This window comes from Dendrobates tinctorius, unplaced genomic scaffold, assembly GCF_039654945.1.
Source record: "Dendrobates tinctorius isolate UK_male_01 unplaced genomic scaffold, ASM3965494v1 ptg000046l, whole genome shotgun sequence".
NCBI classification, from domain to species: domain Eukaryota; kingdom Metazoa; phylum Chordata; class Amphibia; order Anura; family Dendrobatidae; genus Dendrobates; species Dendrobates tinctorius.
In genome coordinates, this window is record NW_027361714.1 from 43,854,762 (window position 1) to 43,875,918 (window position 21,157).

General features: G+C 42.0%; 1 protein-coding gene across 2 annotated transcripts in view; it reads right to left on the reverse strand.

The window, feature by feature from the left end:
* Positions 1–21,157, reverse strand: part of HBS1L (HBS1 like translational GTPase) — a 146,486-nt gene that overhangs the window by 25,740 nt on the left and 99,589 nt on the right. For both annotated transcript variants that reach the window (XM_073575853.1, XM_073575851.1), the window contains 12 exons: positions 19,259–19,361; positions 15,392–15,639; positions 14,574–14,739; positions 14,132–14,249; positions 12,760–12,906; positions 11,983–12,057; positions 11,783–11,900; positions 11,518–11,586; positions 9,162–9,266; positions 4,087–4,177; positions 471–579; positions 233–333 (listed from right to left, as the gene is read on the reverse strand). In XM_073575853.1, coding sequence (XP_073431954.1) covers positions 233–333; positions 471–579; positions 4,087–4,177; positions 9,162–9,266; positions 11,518–11,586; positions 11,783–11,900; positions 11,983–12,057; positions 12,760–12,906; positions 14,132–14,249; positions 14,574–14,739; positions 15,392–15,639; positions 19,259–19,361 — 1,450 coding nt within the window. The remainder of the gene's footprint in view (positions 1–232; positions 334–470; positions 580–4,086; positions 4,178–9,161; positions 9,267–11,517; positions 11,587–11,782; positions 11,901–11,982; positions 12,058–12,759; positions 12,907–14,131; positions 14,250–14,573; positions 14,740–15,391; positions 15,640–19,258; positions 19,362–21,157) is intronic.

The following is a 21,157-nucleotide window of genomic DNA, read 5'->3' on the forward strand; positions in this document are numbered from 1 at the left end:
AGTTAAAAATTCTATACATTTATCTACATGTTTTGAATTAGAAAACAGTGTGCAATGTTCCCAATGCTGGAAATAAAAACGAGTATAAAGATTTTGTGATTAACTCATGTTTTGAACAGATTGCTATTATTTTGAACACTTCTGTATGGACACAGTACTCTGTCCATCACATTGCCAAGAGATCTTCCATATAGTACAGTAGTGTATACTCAGGATAGAAGCGGCCTCTCACTTTGGCTTTTTCTTGACCACTTCTCCTGTGCTCTTGTGCAGTACACTAATCAGCTTCCTGATGGTGGCAGGCTCACTCACAGTCTGGTAATGTATAATAACCTACATGGGGAAAGAAAAAAGGGCAACATGTAACAATGAGCGGGTAACAGGACTAAGGACCTAGAAAGTAATGACAACTAACTAGACACTAACAAAGTCCTTTATCTAGGACTAAGCATGCAAGATCAAACACTTACTGGGAATCCCTGTGTTACAGGAATATCAAAATTAAAGATGAGAACTCTGGCTCGGAATCGTGTGCTTGCTCGGATAGGTTCACTAGGACTGCAAAACACACAGCCCACGCTGTAAAGGAAAGAATACTGGCGTCAGGCTGCAATCACAAACCCCATGATACAGAGTTCAGACGTGTAGGAAGGCTTTAACACTGATCATCACAGATGGCCAGAAAATATCCGTTACATACCTGATTGGCAAAAACGTGAATGTACAGATCAACAGAACAAGAATTTTTAAATATGCCAACTTTACACTGTGTGTTGCCAGCTCCCTTCCTTATCCATAGGACGCATACTAAACTGCAACAATTAGAAGATAGTGATCCCTTATTACTGACAAACCATACACTAAACCCACAAAACCTGTGTCTGTTATTTGGCTGAGCTTCGACAATTAAATGGTTTTTGTAATCAGGAAATCTGTTTGCCACTTCAAAGGGTGCCACGTATTACTGTAGTCAGGAGACTGGCATATGGTATACACTTCCTGAAATGCCAGGGTCACGATGGGTTCATATAGGGCAATAGGTTCTTGACTTATTTCATTTTTCGGTACCAAAACCGTCGTTATCTATTATTACTGTATATGTATTGTTATAACAAACATGTATAAAAGTCCTTTTTGTGCTTTGATGTTGCCAGCCCTTATCTGGTAATTCATTTCTGCACCAAACAGGTATAAAGCACACGTTTTTAACATAGGAGTAATGAAAAGATCAGAACGGGGCTGTAATTGGACAGAATATTCTATGCTTGTGATAAGCAAAGGTAATGCACCTTTATTAGCACTAGTGAAGAGCGAGCATGCTCAGATAAGGTGTTATCTGACTATGCTCAGGTGTTATCAAGCGAATGTGTTCACATAAGGTGTTATCCAAGCATGCTCATGTGCTAACCGAGTGACTTTGTCGTGCTCGAATACTATGCTCAAGTTCCCACGGCTGCATGTCTCGAGGCTGTTACACAGCCCCAATACATGTACGGATTGCCTAACAAACAAGTAGTCCCTGTATGTGTTGTTGCTGTCGAACAGCCGCGAGACATGCAGCCGCAGGGACTTGAGCATATTATTCGAGTACAGCAAAGTCACTCGGTTAGCACCCGAGCATAGTCAGATAACACCTTATCCGAGCAGGTTCGCTCGATAACACCTTAGCCTAGTCAGACAACACCTTATCCGGGCAGGATCGCTCGATAACACCCGAGCATAGTCAGATAACACCTTATCTGGGCAGGTTTGCTCGATAACACCCGAGCATAGTCAGATAACACCTTATCTGGGCAGGTTCGCTCGATAACACCCGAGCATAGTCAGATAACACCTTATCTGGGCAGGTTCGCTCGATAACACCCGAGCATAGTCAGATAACACCTTATCTGGGCAGGTTTGCTCGATAACACCCGAGCATAGTCAGATAACACCTTATCTGGGCAGGTTCGCTCGATAACACCCGAGCATAGTCAGATAACACCTTATCTGGGCAGGTTCGCTCGATAACACCCGAGCATACTCAGATAACACCTTATTATCTGGGCAGGTTTGCTCGATAACACCCGAGCATAGTCAGATAACACCTTATCTGGGCAGGTTCGCTCGATAACAAACGAGCATAGTCAGATAACATTTTATCCGATCAGGTTCGCTCAATAACACCTGAGCATAGTCAGATAACATCTTATATGAGCAGGTTCGCTTGACAATACCCGAGCGCAGTCAGATAACACCTTATCTGGGCAGGTTCGCTCGATAACACCCGAGCATAGTCAAATAACACCTTATCTGGGCAGGTTCGCTCGATAACACCCGAGCATAGTCAGATAACACCTTATCTGGGCAGGTTCGCTCGATAACACCCGAGCATAGTCAGATAACACCTTATCTGGGCAGGTTCGCTCGATAACACCCGAGCATAGTCAGAAAACACCTTATCTGGGCAGGTTTGCTCGATAACACCCGAGCATAGTCAGATAATACCTTATCTGGGCAGCTTCGCTCGATAACACCCGAGCATAGTCAGAAAACACCTTATCTGGACAGGTTCGCTCGATAACACCCGAGCATAGTCAGATAACACCTTATCTGGGCAGGTTCACTCGATAACACCCGAGCATAGTCAGATAACATTTTATCCGATCAGGTTCGCTCAATAACACCTGAGCATAGTCAGATAACATCTTATATGAGCAGGTTCGCTTGACAATACCCGAGCGCAGTCAGATAACATCTTATCTGAGCAGGTTCGCTCATCACTAGTTAGCACTTATTGAAACCAATAACACAGTAAGCTTTTCAAAACAGGTGTTCCTGCAGGTTATATACATAAAGATGATTGCGAATTGTGAAGTCTCTTTTTATTTCAAAATTGAGGATTGTATAGATGTGCTAAGCCACAGCTAATATAAAGAGTATTTTGCTTGTGTCCGTGGCTCAATCTTACCACCTCAGGACTGCTGCCAGGACCACTACTAAAGAACCATAATGGTAGTCCCACCATAGGGTATGTGAACAAGGCGTCTTGCAGCTTCAGCAAAACCCAAGTGGCTGATTATTGAAAAGTCTTTGCTGGTGTTTTTTTTTTTTTAGTCGTTTTAGCTCTACACTTTCAATCAGAAAGAATGAACATATTTCTTTTCAGCTCTCCAATGTTTCCAAACCCTGAAGCGATTAAAAGAAGTGACATATGAGGGAACAAGCAAACAGTAATATCGTTTAGACATTGCTGTGCATTATGTTCATTTTTTGCGGCGCTTTTTCAGGTGGCATCAAAGATGACGGGTGAACATACCATCAGGATAGTAACACAGTTTTTTGCCGAGTTTTTGGAGTGGAAACTTTAAGGCATTGAGGTGTTTTGAGTTTTTAGGAGGATCTGGAGAGTTTCCACTTAGGGTAGTTTCTGCACCAAAAAACGTCTCAGAAACATTTAGTGTGAACATACCCTTATACATTTATGGCATACCAACAAGATGTCCAATAATTATTCAGTAAGTATGCCTCCTACAGGTGACTTTCTTTCTATAATCTGTGCCTAGGGCTAACAAGTTGTTAAAAAAACAAAAGTGGAATCTAGGAGAAAATTTTTGGAGATCTATACCCAATATTGCAAGGATACCAGACGGATTGAGTTGGGAGAGGAAACACTAAATGAAAGGCTGTAAATATGACATTGTAAGCCAGAATTTAATGTGACGTCAATATCCATCAAGCAGTTAGAACATCTCTTGACCGCAGGACAATTCCAAAATCAGAGTCCAATTCACTGGTAACCGCAATGCAAACGAAGAAGCCACTAACGTGACTGAAAAGCTACAAGAGGGAATACCACACCCAGGTGCCGAGTTTTGCAAAGGTTGCAATGTGGTGACAACCGATGCCTTCTGGCTGAGAACTGCAGAGTAATATGTTCCTGTTTACGGGAGATCGGTTTCAGACCCGGTTTCATTAACAATTGACAAATTTTAAGTAACAGTTAATTCTGTCTAAAAATAAAACCACTCAACTCTCAGAGACTACGCCCTCCGCACGAGGTCCTGAAACTGCTGCTGAGTCAGACACTGATTGATGAGCACTTACTTGATCTTGATGATATCCACGCCGGTCAAAGTGAGACTAACGTGATCGCCGGCAGCGGCCCAATCAACTGCTTCATCATGTAATGTGATTCCTGGAAATGAGTAAGAATAGAACATTATTGCTGGATGCAAGAACCACAAGGTTTTCTCAGGTGCCAAACATGATACATGAGTCATTGTATTTCAGTTATAAATGGTTAGAATGAAAACCTACATGGCAGCAATATGAGGGGGCATGCACTGCAGGTAACACAGGGCTTCATATTTTTATAGAATATTCCATGCCCAGGATCCATCTTCCAAAGTTCTTTACTCCGTTTCAGTCTCCGCCATTTTTGAAAAGTGTAATTACGTTATAGAGATCCCGTATACAGTGGTAGTCAACAAACCTCCAATCATTGGAAAAGATTGGCAGATCTTTACCGCTTTGTATACCCGTATTGAGAAGCTCCGACTCAATGTGAACAGTGCCATGCTGAGAACCAGACCTGATATGGTTTTATGGGCACGGCTGGATAGAGAAATCATATGCACTTCATGGTCAATTAATCATGATGTGGAAGCTTCATCAGTTCACTGCCTGCAAGCAGTGAGCTTGGAAAAGTTAAGAACTGAATCATAAACTATAGTTCCAGAACTTTTCACCTTACAGTGAATAATCTTTGATCATATAACACTGGAAGAGGAAATAATAAGCTACAGACTAGCAAAAAAATAAATAATCCAGCATCTTAGATGAGTCCATTAGTATAAAATCCTGGATAACGTCTACCAGCATACAGTTCAGTAAGGCTATGTGCACAAAACATATAATATTTTTTTTAGGTGCAGCAGTCAAGTTTTCATAGGTGAAGCAGCTTCAGGAGAATGCCAGCGGGTGTTGTCTTAAAGCGGATTTGCAGGCGTATTGCTGCCGTTCTTGTGGCAGCTCCACCACCGGTGTATTTCACTCTATAGCGTGAAGTATAGAGAGCGAGCAGCTTCCCAGTGGAAGACGCCCAAAGAATACGTATGTCGTTTCGTTTAACCAATTCAGGGATTCCGCACCCTGAAGTGGTTAAAAGAAATTACACAAGACAGAACAGGTGCACATCGATGTCATTTTGACATTGCTGTGCATTACGTTCATTTTAAGGGCCAGTTTGCGTTGCTTTTCAGGCAGGCACTGAGCGGACTCTGCCAGAAAAAGACATTGAGTGCACATTACCCAATAGCGCAGCATGGCAAATCTCAAATCATAGGTCTCTTCACATTATAAAAACTTCTTTGACTGCTATTACAAATCTTTTCAGCATTAGAGGCACACAACATATTTGTTGCTATTATAAAAAAAGCCAATAAATGAGTAGAAATTCCCATAAGCCACCAAAGCAAGAAGCAGAAGACTGCCCGCTCTACCTAGACCTAATAGGCTTCTCTATGAAACTCTAGTAAAGCTTAGAAAGGCACATGGATAATCAGGAGAGGACACTGGTTGCACTGGACAGTATGCACTGAACCAAAACAAGATAACGTAATTGGGTTATTGAATTCCACTTTTGTCCCATCACTAAGTGCAGACTATTCTCTGCATGGCTGGCACTTCTTGGTCTTACATGGATGGCCACTCAGATACCAGCTTGTAAAGCCACATTTTAGATAACTGGGCTGAAATCTCAAATAAGAGACCTCGCTTATCTTTTTAGGACAACCATAAATGTGCAGTTTTGTCTTCTTGTTTGTGCTCCAAACTTCTATTACTTCAATTCCTGTGGAGGAATGTACAAGACTCTCAAATATCTGTATCAGCCATATTGGATGGTATCAGGAGTAGGATTCTGAAAACGAAACCCAGTCATTCCCCAAAATCAGTGAGACCTCCTAGCGAGATAACAGCAGGAAATATTTATCCAGACTACGTGACCGAAAAACTGAATATAAACCAATCATAGGTCAGGTTTCACTCTTAAACTAATGTGGAAAAAATGAGACATTACATCAATGGAAATCTCTACTCTGGTCTGAGAAAGTAAAAAGTTGAGATTTTTGGTACAAAAAAAATTGTCTTAGTGAGACACAGAAAAGGTGAGTAGATGGCTTCTACATGTGTGGTGCCCACGGTGATGCATGGAGGGAGAGGTGTGATGGCATTAAGGTATCGTATATACTGGTGTATAAGCCGCCCCGAGTGTAAGCCGACCCCCCCTAATTTTGCCACAAAAAAACAGGGAAAAATTATTGACTCGCATATAAGCCTAGGGTGGAAAAGGCAGCAGCTACTGATAAATTTCAAAAATAAAAATAGATACCAATAAAAGTGAAATTAATTGAAACATCAGTAGGTTAAATGTTTTTGAATATCCTTATTGAATCAGGAGCCCCATATAAAAATATTCAGGATTGAGAGTCCTCAGTAGTTGATACCTTTTAATGGCTAACTGAAAAGATGGTAACACATTGAAAGCTTTCGAGACTACTCAGGTCTCTTCATCAGGCTAGATACTGCTTCATACAGTTCATGGTGGCACCATAAGATGCTCCATACAAAATACACCCCGTATAATGCTGCACAAAGGTTAATAATGGCACCATAAGATGCTCCACAGATTATGCACCCATAAAATGCTCCATAGATTATGCCCCCATATGCTGCCACATAGATTATACCCCCATATGCTGCCTCATAGAATATGCCCCCATATGCTGCTCTATAAAATATGCCCCCATATGCTGCTCCATAGACTATGCCCCCATATGCTGCCCCATATAATATGCTCCCATACGCTGCTCCATAGAATATGCCCTCATATGCTGCACCATAGACTATGCCCCCATATGCTGCTCCATAGAATATGCCCCCATATGCTGCCCCATAGAATATGCTGCCCCATAGAATATGCCCCCATATGCTGCTCCATAGAATATGCCCCCATATGCTGCTCCATAGAATATGCCCCCATATGCTGCTCCATAGAATATGCCCCCATATGCTGCCCCCATATGTTGCTCCATAGACTATGCCCCCATATGCTGCATCATAGACTATGCCCCCATATGCTGCCCCTTAGAATATGCCCCCATATGCTGCTGCTGCAAAAAAAAAAAGCCATACTCACCTCTCCTGCTCAGGACCCGGCACCTGAGATATTCACCTTTCCGGGGTCCATTGCTGCTCACCGCTGTCTGCCGCTTCCTGTGTCGGTGACTGTTCTGCCAGCAGAGGGCGCAGCGCACACTAACCACGTTACCGCGCCCCCTGCGGCCTAAACGTCACTGACACAGGACGCAGCAGACAGCGATGGACCCGGGACAGGTGAATATTGATATACTTACCCCCTCCTGGCGCGATCTCTGCAGCCCCGCTTCTCCGACTCCCACGGTCTCCGGCAGCTCTTCCTTCAGCGGTCACGTGGTATCGCTCATTAAACGCATGAATATGCACATAGTCATGAGTTTAATGAGCAGTACCACGTTACCGCTGAAGGCAGGAAGGGAGACCGTGGGAGAAGCGTGGGGGATGCAGAGACCGTGCCAAGGGGGGCAGTATGATCTCTGACACCCCCGCTCCCCCTCCCCCACCGACCCCCAGGTATATGACTCGTGTATAAGCTGAGAGGGGGACTTTCAGCCCCAATAAATGGGCTGAGAATCTCGGCTTATACACGAGTATATGCACGGTACTTTGCTTGTTACGCTGTTGGAGATATATTCCAAATTCAAGACACACTTACCCAGCATGGCTACCAAAGCTTTCTGTAATGACATGCCATCCCATTCGCTTTGCACTTAGTGGGACCATCATTTGTGTTGCAATAAGACCATGATCCAAAACATATCTCCAGTTAAGAGTGCTGTGTCTGTGACATGGCCACAATCACCTGACATCAACCTAACTGAGATGGTTTGGGATCTGTTGGACTGCAGAAGGAAGTCAAAGCAGCCAACAAGTGCTCAGCGCCAGTAGGAATGTTTTCAAGACTATTAGAAGCCATGCCAAGGGATTAACTGATGAAGAATACCAAGGGAGTGTAAAGCGGGTCCTCAGAATAAGGGGGTACTTTGAGGTCTCTAAGGTTTATCATGTCCTCCGGTTTGTTTCACATGTGTTCCTTTGTGATTTTGCTGCCTTCAGTCTGAATCTACAATGTGTACACCTCCAATAAGAACAAACTATTGACCATTACTGTAGGAAGAAAATAAAATTAAAGACTAGGGTGGTTTACAATACCTTCAGACTATGGTCACACATGGCAGAACATTTCTACAGATTTCAATCTGGTCTATTACAAGCATTGGAAAATGTACTAAAGAAAGTGAATGCTGTAGATTTGAAAACTCGCACCACGCTCTGATTTTTGTGCAGACTTAATTTGCTATATGTGAACTGGATTTTTACATGGCGTCATATAGAAAGCTGTTTAGTCACTTCAGAACTTCACAACAATGTCGAATTTGTGCCTGAAAGGTTATTCACTTCTTTGGGACGATGAATGGCTGAGATAAGAACGTGACCTATGGAAGCACTGCAACCTGTTTTCGTAGCCCCAATCTTATGTTGCCGACACTCAGAGACATAGAGATATTCACGTGTCGAGATGGGGAAACCCCTTTAGCTTGACAAGCTTGCACTTATATTGCTGATGTTGTAAGAAATATCAGACTTTCAAAATGATCAAATACAAGTACATACGTTTTATTTTTAGGACCTTAAATCCAAAACATAACCCCTCTCACTCGTCCTAATAGTCTGATTGCAGCATGATGCAAAGAGATACTAATCAAAGAAACGGTGTATAAACAAGATGACTAATAAATCAATGGGGGAATCATACCATGGCGTGAGAAAAAGAAGCCTCAAGATCAAGCATCAAGTGAAATGTCTCAAACATCTAGCCCCAGAAATGTTCAGACACAGTCACCTGTGAGGAAATTCGTTTCAAGATTTTGGATAAATTATTCAACAGTCAGTATCAGTTTGACAGCGCGTTCCAGTTTCAGGTGCAGAAAGGGCTTTCAGAAGCCGTCCCAAAACAGATGCTGTGAGAGATGAGCTAGGGTATCTTCCATAACAGACTCCAGCCATGTCTAGCTACTCACCTTTCACCGTGCAGGTCTCATTAGGGGGCATCACTAGTAAGCGCTCACCAGCCTGGATATACCCAGCTTCTATTTTGCCAGTCACACAAAATCCAGAGCCTTGATCTGTGTAAATTAAATACAATCAAAGTTCTTTCTCTTATCCAATCTCATGATATAAAAAGGTAAAATACCTGACAGTGAAGGGTTTAAAAATGGTTGAAGGTGCATTTACACTGGCCGGTTATGGCAAACGAATGCTCCTAGAAGCGCTCGTTTCTCAATCATGCAGCGTAAACAGGCAATCACACGAAGAATAAGCAAAGCGATCATTCATCAGGTGAAATGATTTTTAAGCTTCCTTAACTACGGTTTCCTATCTTTAGAATAGAAATGTATCTGTAACAATCGGAAGGCACTCAGAAGTTACATATGTATCCGATTATTTTCATGTACCCGTAGGTTTCAATGTGTGAGTCTCATCCGAGACTCAAAAGAAAGCAGTGCACGCTGCCATTCCTTTCTCAAGGACAGTCGGACCAAGAAAAAAATTGTACATCTGAACAGCCCTACTGAATAACAAAGTCTCATTTATACGCTCATCTGCATGAGCCCTAAATGACAGGCAAACATGTAGCTGGCTTTTGTCACGGGTCATCCAATGTAAATGAGCGCCTACACTGATGGCAATCTAGTCAGATGCAACATCAATATCGAGCCTTATGAAGGGGCTACAAATTCACTTTGGTAAACCCAGCTGTTGCCAGCTTCATGCCCCAGAAGATTTCACACCAACTCCTCACTCATTACAGATCCATGTTACACAGTATGCACCTTGTGCATCTCCTTAAATAGTGATTGCATTTCACAATCAACCACTGTTCGAAAGATACAAAATCTTGAACTTTACCAACCCCTATCAACATGAGTCTCTTTATAGTCGATTTCATTCTTTGTATTTTTTTTATTTAATCTATATAATATGACTGCTCTTTGTGATCATAGTTTTACCATATACTTCAAGCGTATGTCTTACAATGATTCTATATAAAAAGATTCATCTTTTCTTGGGTTGTCACACCAGAGCTCAGAGCTGTTTTTTGTAATTTTGCTGGCTTGAAAGAAGATTTCCCCAGGCATTAATGACGTTGTCCACTACTTTTACCTTAGGATAGGTCATCAATGTCTGATCAGCCGGGGTCCGACACTCGGCATCCCCACCGATCAGCTGTTATCAGTGTCGGGAGTCGTAAGTACTTATTTGTGGAGCTGGCTGTCTACTTGTAGTGGCTGCCGCAGGGTACAATACATCTGTCTCCTATTGATTTGAATAGGAGGCGGATGTGTAGTAGCAAGCCCCGGCCACAAGTAGCAAGCTACCGGCGCATGACGTTGCATGCGTCATGCGTCCCCTATCTTCATCACAGAGGGCGCAGGCCGTGCGCAGTCTGCGCACAGTCTGCGTTTGGCGGCGCATGCGTCCTTTTGACGGTGCGCCGAGCAGCGCCAAACGCAACCTGTTGCATTTTGGTTGTGCTTGGCGCCGCCAAACGCAGACTGTGCGCAGACTGCGCACGGCCTGCGCCCTCTGTGATGAAGATAGAGGATACATGACGCATGCAACGTCATGCGCCGGTAGGCGGAGCTACCGGCAGAGGCGTGGCAGGGGGTGGGGCTTAGCGGCGGCCGTGCGCAGGCCGTCGCTGCGCTCCCAAACGCTAGTGTGAAACTAGCCTTAACCTGCATTCATACATATATTTTACAGATAACTTTCTGATTTGCTATTCATTTATGCTCCCAAATGTTTCCTTCCTTAATTCTTGGATGAAAAGAGTGGTGTAAATTTTAAAAACAAAGGCACCAATTCATTAAGACTGGCGTCATGCATACCAGTTCTAATGGGGGACATGCAAAAATAAGATGTATTTAATTCATTAAAAAGCGCATGCCAATTAATGAATTCGGCATTGCACAGCAGTGGTGTGTGCCTGACCAGAAATGTTACTCTATGGTATGAATACCATGTCTCAGCACCCCCCAACTCCTCTCATTTTGGCAGAGCTGCCAAAATGCTAAAGGTTGCCAAATGTTTGCCCGGTCCACATTGCTGCCTTAAACACTTTGACGAATAGAGCCTCAAAAACTTTTACATTACTTAAAATGCCAAAAATGCCAGAGTAAAGTAAACGTCGAGGTTCTTCTTTTAGATGGTTCTCCCTCATTACTCATCTGAATATGTGAAGCCAAAAAGAAAAGTAAGGAAGAACAGGTCTGCTGCACACTCAGCTCACACTGACATTTTCTGTGCCTGGCAGAGAAGGAGGCGTGATAAGCACATATCACAAATCCATCATGCTAACTAAAGTTAAATTCTTACCTTTGAAAACATCAGATGCACATAACCTGAAAGGCTTGTCTATTGAACGCTGTGGTGCTTTAAATGAATCTGCATTGAACAAATAAAATCAACAGACATGGGTTATTTTTTTTTGGACTGCCTGTAATGTGGTCATGTTAAAGCTACAAGCTTCTGTACAATGTGGACTTGCAGATTAATTCACAGACATAGAATCAAAATAACCTATCTAGAACAACAAGAGCTGCTATTGTAGAGAGACATCTGTCCAAAATTCAAGTCTCACCAATTTGGTCAATAAGGCACGGTCCTTGATACCAACGTGTCAGTTCCTTAATTTCGCTCTTTTTCGACAGATTTTCCCCACTTAGACCGCTGGTAGGAATGTAATGAACATCACTGTCCTACAAGAGGTGACATGCGCGTGAGGTCGAGTTGTCACACGTTACACTTTATATCAGAAGTATTAACTCATGACCACAGTACCTTGAAACCAGCTTGCTTTAGGAAGTGTCCGAGCTTACTAGTAACTTCACGAAACCTTTCCTCCTGCCAGTTAACCTGTTGGAACTAGACTGCTTGAGTGCTCAGAAAATGTTTGGGATTATCGTGTTATGCATGAAACAACATGGATCTTGATATACAGCATATCTTGACAATTTGTGATATATCAACAGTAGTGATGAGCTGAAGAGAACTTTCACTGCACACAGACGACTACTTGAGGTGGACATCCATTCAATCCAGCTCATTTGGTCAGTTTAATTCTCAGCCACCTATAAGAGGTCTGCACCTAGCAATCTGCCGTCCAGACACCAACAGATTATATACTTGAAAAGTGTAGTACTATGAAGACAAAACCCTTTTCAAAGTAAAGTTGGCAATCGTCTGATCACCACATCACTGCAGCCTGGCAGACACAATGGCCAGTTTCCCCCATCTCTATTGTACACAGCATAACATACCTGATAAAAAAACCCACAAATGACAGTAATAAAGTAAAATGTAAGGGGCACTGAACTTTGGGATAGTCTCCACACAAGTACATCAGATGAAGCCCACAGCTGAAATAAAGTGCAAACTAAATGTAAGAACCTGAAGAGATGACGATCTGAAGAATTTCTGCAGCAGAGCTCTGGAATAAATTAGGCCAAACCAAGAAGGACAGAGATTCTGCTAGAATAGTAAACGCACTTAAACGATCCCATAGTCGTTACAACAATGGCACTAGATACACATTGAAATGATGACTGCATAACATACCTGATCCATTTTATTGACTACCACAGCTAATTGAGTAACTCCTAAAGATCGGACCAGAAGCGCATGTTCACGGGTTTGTCCACCAGCTTCGAAGCCGGCTTCAAACTCTCCACGACTGGCATCTACAACCAAAACGGCCACGTCAGCCTAAAAGACAGGAGGACAATATAACTATAAACCACTATATAAAAGTGTAGACACTAAATTCAAGGATTTACAGATTTATTCCTTATGTTTCTATATAGCAATGATTTCACTCATTCCATCTATACATCTCCAACTTTGGGAAGAATATATTAGGTATGTCATACATTTGTTAGGGTTGAACCATCTACAGAACAGTTTCATTTACCTAAATCTCTGCTCCTACAAGGCCGGACGCAACTTCTGGAAAGTTCCTATTAGAATTAATGGGAGTATTACAGGTGAAGCTGCGTTTTTCTGAGTGGCAGACAAAAAAACAGCAGCATACCAACTAACTTATTCATCATCATATGGAAAAAATATCAGTAAAAACTAGAAGATTGCATAACAAATAATTTAATATAAACATATTCTATGGTGTATTAAAAGATGTTTGCCATCAATCTAAAACACATTGTCCCCTCGAAATGTTACATACATCCTCAAAGGAGTACTGATCTCATAGCTAGAGGCATAGGAGGTAACAAAGCAGTGAAAGCTACTTTGACCTATGACCCAAAATTAATAACCCTCTATGGGAGGCAAAGGTTTAAATCCAATCTACTGTACTAGACAAACCGAGACAGAGAGAAAATAAAACTCTTTTCTACCTGCAGCCATCTGCTTCAAGTCATTGGGGCGGTGCAGAGAGCTGTTAGTCACTGTTCTCACACCGCAGGTCATTGACAACCAGCTGGGCACACATGCCATACAAATACACTGCAGAGCAGTCAGTGTTCCAGTGAGTGAATTCAGCGCCCTCATTGGGTACTGAGATTTGGCTGTAACAGCCCCTGCACCGCCCTGACTGGGAGGAAGTGGCTGCAGGGAGAATAAAACTTCATTTTCTCTCTGTAGCCTCTGCTCTAGTAAGTTAGCCAGACAAGATTTAAACGCTAGATACCTGCAGCACATTACTCTATCTGCAAATAAAAAGCATTTTTAGAGATGGCAGGTTTCTCTTAATTTCCAGTTTTCTATATTTTCTTTAACTTTCTTTTGCTACTGTTTCTGAAGCTGCTCCTTTTTTTCACTATAAAATATTGGCGTTTGTCTAGTTTTTGACGGATTCTGAAGCTGAAGACTGAATGACTGGTACTAAATGGCTATTGTGATAGGAAAATAATGAAATGGACGACAACCACTGACTTCTGCGCAGCACTGGGTGCAGAATAGAACATCAACTTACTTGTGCAGCTCCAGTTATCATGTTTGGGATGAAGTCTTTGTGCCCAGGAGCATCCATCAGAGTAATAACTTTAGTCCTTGTTTCAAATTTTGTCATGCCAACATCCATAGTTACCCCTCTACCACAAGAGCAAGAAAAATTGAAAGTTACAAAAATGAATAATAGATACCAGTTAAAAAGAAGTGTCGTCTTATCTGAACAACCTCTTAACATATGATCTAAAGAGGCGCATGGAAGTCATAGAGGGAGTCTCTAAGCTATAGTACATAGATGCTAAGAAGCATTATAGATTCTTAAATATGGGCTCACTTTTAATGACAATTTACTTTCAGGTCAATAAAAACTACTGGACAAGCAATTGTGAGGTTGACCTGGTAATGAGTAACCCAGACAACTCCAGAAACCTTTGTACACGTCACACAACGCGTAAAGGACAAAATACCTTTGCCTTTCTTCTCCCGTCTCATCTAGCACCCACGCATATGCAAAAGAAGCTTTTCCTGCTTTCTTGGATTCTTGTTCATATTTGTGCATAGTTCTTTTGTTCACATGTCCCAAGAGATATAATAAATGGCCCATGAGAGTGCTTTTACCGGCATCGACATGACCTGAATTGAGAGAGAGTAAGAAACGGAGAACACAGCATGTATACTCACCCATACTCCTTAGTCTACTACAGTTACGGAAGTCCTATGTTTGCCAAGAAGATGCATAGTCAGCTTTCCAGCTTCTATGTTTTACCTAAACTATTGTAAAGTGTACAATGATAATGCAGCGAGTTATGCACCTACGCCGGAACGTATTATCTAATTGACTTTGTTCCCCTATCTTAAAATATTTATCATAGTTAAAAGTGAATCTGTTAGTAAGATCAACCCACTCCAAACCACATATATGTCCATGCTGGTCTCTGAAATCAAAATCCATTGACACCTTTATATCTTCCATCTGTTGCTGCCTTCCTGATTTTTATTCATGTGTAAATGAGGCCGTAAATGATCTGCTCTGTGTAAAACCAGCTATGGCCGATAGTCCCATAAATAATTAATACAACAGTGATACGCATGCATCACTCCTTTCAATCGTTAGTGCCTTTTAAGAAGAATGGTGGGGCTTGGAAGCCCAGCTGATAGGGGTCCCACTGGACCCAAAGCAATGAGACATTTATGATGGTTTAGGTGAAAACGATTATTCATTAGAAAACCTTTACGTTTCACATAAAACATAATGGCAATAAATGCAAAATCTTCACATTTATACCTATAACAACAAGGTTGAGCAGCTGTTTTCCTCCTTGTCTTTTCTCTAGCTCCTCTTTAATATTTATCTTTTGCTTGGATTTGCCGGCGCCTTTCCCTTGTGATGGGGTAGAATTCAGGTCTTCTGAGTTCGGAGATATGTTAGTTACATTGAGGGATGCCACACTGCTGTCAGCTTCTTCCATAGTGTCGTCCATAGCCTGGCCCCTCGTACACACAGTACCACCCTGACCATTCAATTCAGATGCACTGTTACAAGTCATAAAAAGAAGGATATTTTAGGCATAATTTATACTAGAACAGCCTGAATGGAAAGTATAACAAAACAAGTAGTTTGAAGAGCTAGAGCAATTGCTCAGTCCTTTTAATTCTCAATTGCTATCTTCAGTAATAGTAATACTAACTGTACTGTGAGTGGGACATGTTAAAAGGATGTCAATCAATGAAGAAGATTGATTATGATCAACCAACAATCTAATATGCATGGGGGAGTGGGGTCTCCTCACTTTTCCCCACACAGCTGGAGGAGAGCAGGAACGGCATTTTGTAATTCTGGTGGCTGATCCTTTGGTTCTTCGGGAGAAAAGCTACTGCCAGAGAAGTCTGGCAGCAGCTCTGTCAGAGAACACTAAAGCGCTTAACCAGGCTGAATAATATTCCTGTGTATGGGGAAGTCAGGGGAGAGTAAATGTTTTTTTTCCCACTTTGAGGAATGTGGACCCTATACCGCTTTAACTGGCTAAAAGAGCACAAAGCAGGTACTCACCCATCCTGGGTCCAGGGCAGGCTATTTGCAACTGATCAGGTCTAGGTGTTCTGGCTACAGCGGTGACGTCACATTAACTTTGCGCATCATTGCTATAGCCAATCGCTAAGCTCTGAGAGTCAGCAAAAGTACAAAGCACCAGCAGCTGAGCTTAGTGATTGGCTACAGCGGTAATGAGAGCCGTCAACATCATGTCACTGATGCCAACTTTCGAGCAGTGGCGGGAAGGCAGAGCCATACCCAGGGAGGACTACCACCTGCTCTGTTTGTTATTTTAGGCATTTTAATGCATTTGGGGGTCGACGTTCTAGAAAGTGGAAAACCCTTTTAAAAATCAAGTCAACTCCGCCGCCCAGATGGCTATTGAGTGGAAAGCACAGTTGTGTTATAACTTCATTTTTTTCCATTCTTGTATCATGCATGGTTTAGTATAAATTATTTCAATGTTATCAATTTATAGTGTCTCAGCTCTTCAAGCTTGTACGACTCGTATAAAACAAATAACATTTCAGCTGAGTTTAAGATGCACAGAAAAAAAAGTCTGCAAACTGCTAGAAGTGCAACCTAGCTGGGACTGTAACGGCCATTCACATATAGAAAAATGCAAAACCCCAAATGATTTAAGTAACGGACACAGATATTAGTCATCTTTGCACTTGTTACCTACAGAATCTTCCTGCTGTAACTAATGCCTTCTTCTCAATTTCTCTCAAGTTTGACTCAACCCACCCCACCTGTCCAATTGAAATACATTTCTATCCTTCCTCAGAAGCTAGGCTCATATCCTGTTCCAGATGACAAGTCAACTATGCTATGTACTTAGCAGATCATGAACGGGGAAAGGAACATGTCAATCTGTATAGGCCAGAAGAAGAAAAAATAAAAAATGTATGTATATATATATATATATATATATATATATATATATATATATATATATATATATATATATATCTCTTATATTTTTTTATTTCTATTTTTTATTTCTTATTGCATCACTTGAATACAATTAAAAAACACTTACATTTGGTACAATCATAATCAACCTGACCAGGAGAATCATGTTAACAGGTCAATTTTACTGCAAAATGAATGCTGGAAAAAACTAAACCATAAGGCTGAGTTCACACGTTGCATTTTTTTCGCGTTTCCGCGGCGGTTTTAACCGTGCGATTCTGCCGCGAAAACGCGAAAAATAAGCATTCCATGCATTCCTATGGGATTCCGCAATGCTGTGCTAATGCTACTGTTTTTACCGCGGCGGAATCGCTTCGCTGTAAAAACCGCAGCATGCTCATTAATTTTGCGGAATCGCGGCGATCCCGCACCCATAGGAATGCATTGTTCCGCTTACTTTCCGCATGTGGCTGTGCACACCATGCGAAAAGTAAGCAGAACAATTGCGGATGGTACCCACGGTCCGGAGGAGAGGAGACTGTCCTCCGGGCTTTGGGTACCATATCCCTGTAAAAAATAGAATTTGAAATAAAAAATATTGTTAATCTTACCTTCCGACGTCCCGCGCAGCCTTCCCGCCTCTCTCCACGCTCTCGTTCCCAGTAATCCTTTGCGAAAAGGCCCGCGATGACGTCTGTTCTCGCTGGATCGCGAAGTCTCGCGGTCATCGCGAATAACCGCGAGACGTCGCGATCCCGCGAGAACGTATGTAATCGCGGGCATTTTCGCAAAGGATTACTGGGAACGGCTGCGCGGGATGTCGGAAGGTAAGAATAACACCATTTTTTATTTTTTTTTACATTTTATCTTTTACTACTGATGCTGCATAGGCGGCCTCAGTAGTAAAAAGTTGGTCACGCTCGTCAAACGCTGTGTTTGACGAGTGTGACCAACCTGTCAATCAGTTCTCCAAGCGATGCTACAGATCGCTTGGAAAACGCTAGCATTTTGCAAGCTAATTACGCTTGCAAAATGCTAGTTTTTCCGCGGGAAAATGGCGGGAATTTAAAATGCGATTTTCCCGCGGAATGGAATTCCGGAATTCTCGCAGTAATTTCCGCGAGAGTTCCGGTACGTGTGAACTTACTGTAAAATTAGTATTGCCATTAAAAAATAACCAATTCCACACAAAAAAACAAGCCCTCATGCAGCTACTGTGTTTCCCAGGAAATAAGACCTACCACGATTTTACAGGATCTTTAAGATTGCTTAAAATGTAAGCCCTACTCCAAAAATAAGCCGTCGCTACCAGAAGGGCCAACGTTCGGAGGGAATGGGTGTAACTGAGCAATTGGCCAGGGCTCCCACACTCTTAGCGGTCCCCAGCATTTTAATTCCGAGGTTAAGACTTTTTAAGGGCCTTTGGCGACATCACAGTCATGTGACCATGTCGTCACCAACTGGTCCTTTAACTGCGGAAGTCTAGAGGAACAGAAGATAAGACACACTGGCATGTACCATTTGTGCAGTGTGTATCTATGTGCAGTGTATATATACACACACTTGTGTATGTGCTGTGTGTGCTTGTGATGACATGATTAGATTTGAATAAATGTTGATTTTTCAGACATCGCCTGAAAATAAGCCTTAACCAATCTTTTGGTGAAAAAAAAATATGAGACCCCGTCTTATTTACAGGGAAACATGGTATATCGACTGAGAAAGATTTTAAATAAAAAGGTAGTGGCTCGTCGAAGATGGGGAGGAAAAAACAAACTTTATGGTAACAATTTGGGGAAGGTCCTTTTCTGTTCCCAATGACTGTGGAACAAGTACAAAGTAAGGCCCATGAAAGCATGGTTGGGCGAGCTTTATGTGGAAGAAAAGAATTGGTCTGCATAGAGCTCTGACCTCCACCCCATCAAACATCTTTGGGAAAAACTTGAAAAGAGATTGTGAGCCAGGAGTTCTTCACCTCTTACTATTAGTAGCCTGTGCTGCTCCTACATACACAGTGAGATGCAGAGCATCCCATTGCTGTGACTCCTGTAGCATAAGAGCTCATACTATAAGTGCCATTAGACCCTATGGTCTTTGCTCCATATGGATTATGACCAGTCATGCTGTCCCCAACTTTACATTGTTAGAGCAAAATTACACATTCCTCTTGGTGGTTTCCACTCATCCATATGATTATACACACACCTTGGAACAGCAAATCCCATCGTCTGCTTGTTTCCAGAAACAGTCAACTTGGCAATTTTAGGAACAATCTGGATATCTGGAGAAGGCATTTCTTTTGATTTGCCTATAATGAAACAGAAATTGAAAAACGATCAGTTATCTAAAATGAAGTTCTGTATTAGCTGCCCCAAAAGTTCAGAACATACAGATTCCAAGCTTACCAAGATCAGGGAGGAATAATGAAAAGTGATATGTGCAGCTACAACTTGAATTCGTACCCCAGTAGGATCCTGCACACAACTGAACAGTGCATGACTAGACCACCACTGGTTTAAGATACAATGAAAGGAAAGAACACAAATCTGTTGTAACACCATAAGCTTTGGATCAATACCATGGTGTTTAAAACACTACTCCACTTAAATGTGAAAATTGACTCTTCAGAGAGGAAGAGGACTAGAACTCTAGTGCCACCTATTGGAAGTAGCATTCCTAACAGTCAATGTCGACCCTTTAACAAGCCTTGTCACATGACTTAGGATAAAAGCCAAACCAGAATCTCAATTTGCAGACACTGTGTTTCAGTGTACTGCCCCTCGTCAGTGCAAAGTTTGAGATCTGACTTGGCCTCTCACACAGCCAAATCAGATCTCTCACTTTGCACTGAAGAGGGGCAGTACCCCGAAACAGTGTCTGCAAACTGAGATTCTGGTTTGGCTTTTATCCTAAGTCATGTGACAAGGCTGGCTAAAGGGTCGACATTGACTTCTAGGAATGCTACTTCCAATAGGTGGCACTAGAGTTCTAGTCCTCTTCCTCTCTGAAGAGACAATTTGCATTTTCCACAGGGGAGCATTGCAGCTTTAAGTCTCCTCATCTTGGCATGCTTAACATGTAATTCTCTGCAAGGGGAAACGCTACTTCTTGGATCCCACTTAAGGGTGAAAATTCTGTTGTGGGCAGACATTAAAGAAGACTTATATAGAAAGAACACCGTGAGCACAACTCAAGATGGTGCTAAGGTTAGGTTCCCAAACCGTTAAAGCAACAAATATAAACCTAGCACTCAACTTAAAGGTATTTGTAAGGCGGTTTATTGTAGTACATGAAAAAAGACGTTTCGGTCAATGTGACCTTCTTCAGTTACGTGTGGTATATAGATTGTGTAGAGCTTATAGGCATCTATCAGAAAGGACGATGGTGCTTTAGGCATTGAGGAGAATGATCTCTCTAAGGTAATGAGCTTGTCAGTATATAGGAGAGGGGCAAACGTGCTCCAGATGCGGTGGACACCGCATCTGAGGCACGTTTGCCCCTCTCCTGTATACTACCAAGCTCATCACCTTAGAGAGATTATTCTCCTCATAACTGAAGAAGGTCACATTGACCGAAACGTCTTTTTTCGTGTACTACAATAAACCGCCTACTACAATAAACCGCCTATTAAAGAAGACTTGTCACCACCATCTCAAGGGTAATGTATTTACTAAAGCAGAAATGTCCGGATAATGGATAGGTCCTCATTAACATGGAACTTACCTGAATTCTAAACATTACACAACAACAGGCTCGGTCATCTGCTGTCACTCTGCAATGTTAGGTGGTGGGAGGTTGGGAATTTGACAACAATCATTGCACCGACTTGGTTCCCTTAAGCTTATTTCTTTGTAATGAGCAGAACCTATAGAACATCTTTATAACTATGGAATTAATTAATGGTATAGGAAATGCACTGAAAAGTATTGTAAATAAGGACACATCATCTGAGATGAGTAACTATGAGATAAAACAATAGTACACTCAAAAATAAACTTTGTAATGTATCTTATGAGAGAAATCCACTTTTTTTGGACTGATCCTTCATTTAAAAAATTCTCAATTCTCGGGTAAAATCAGTATTCAATGAAGACAGATTTGTAT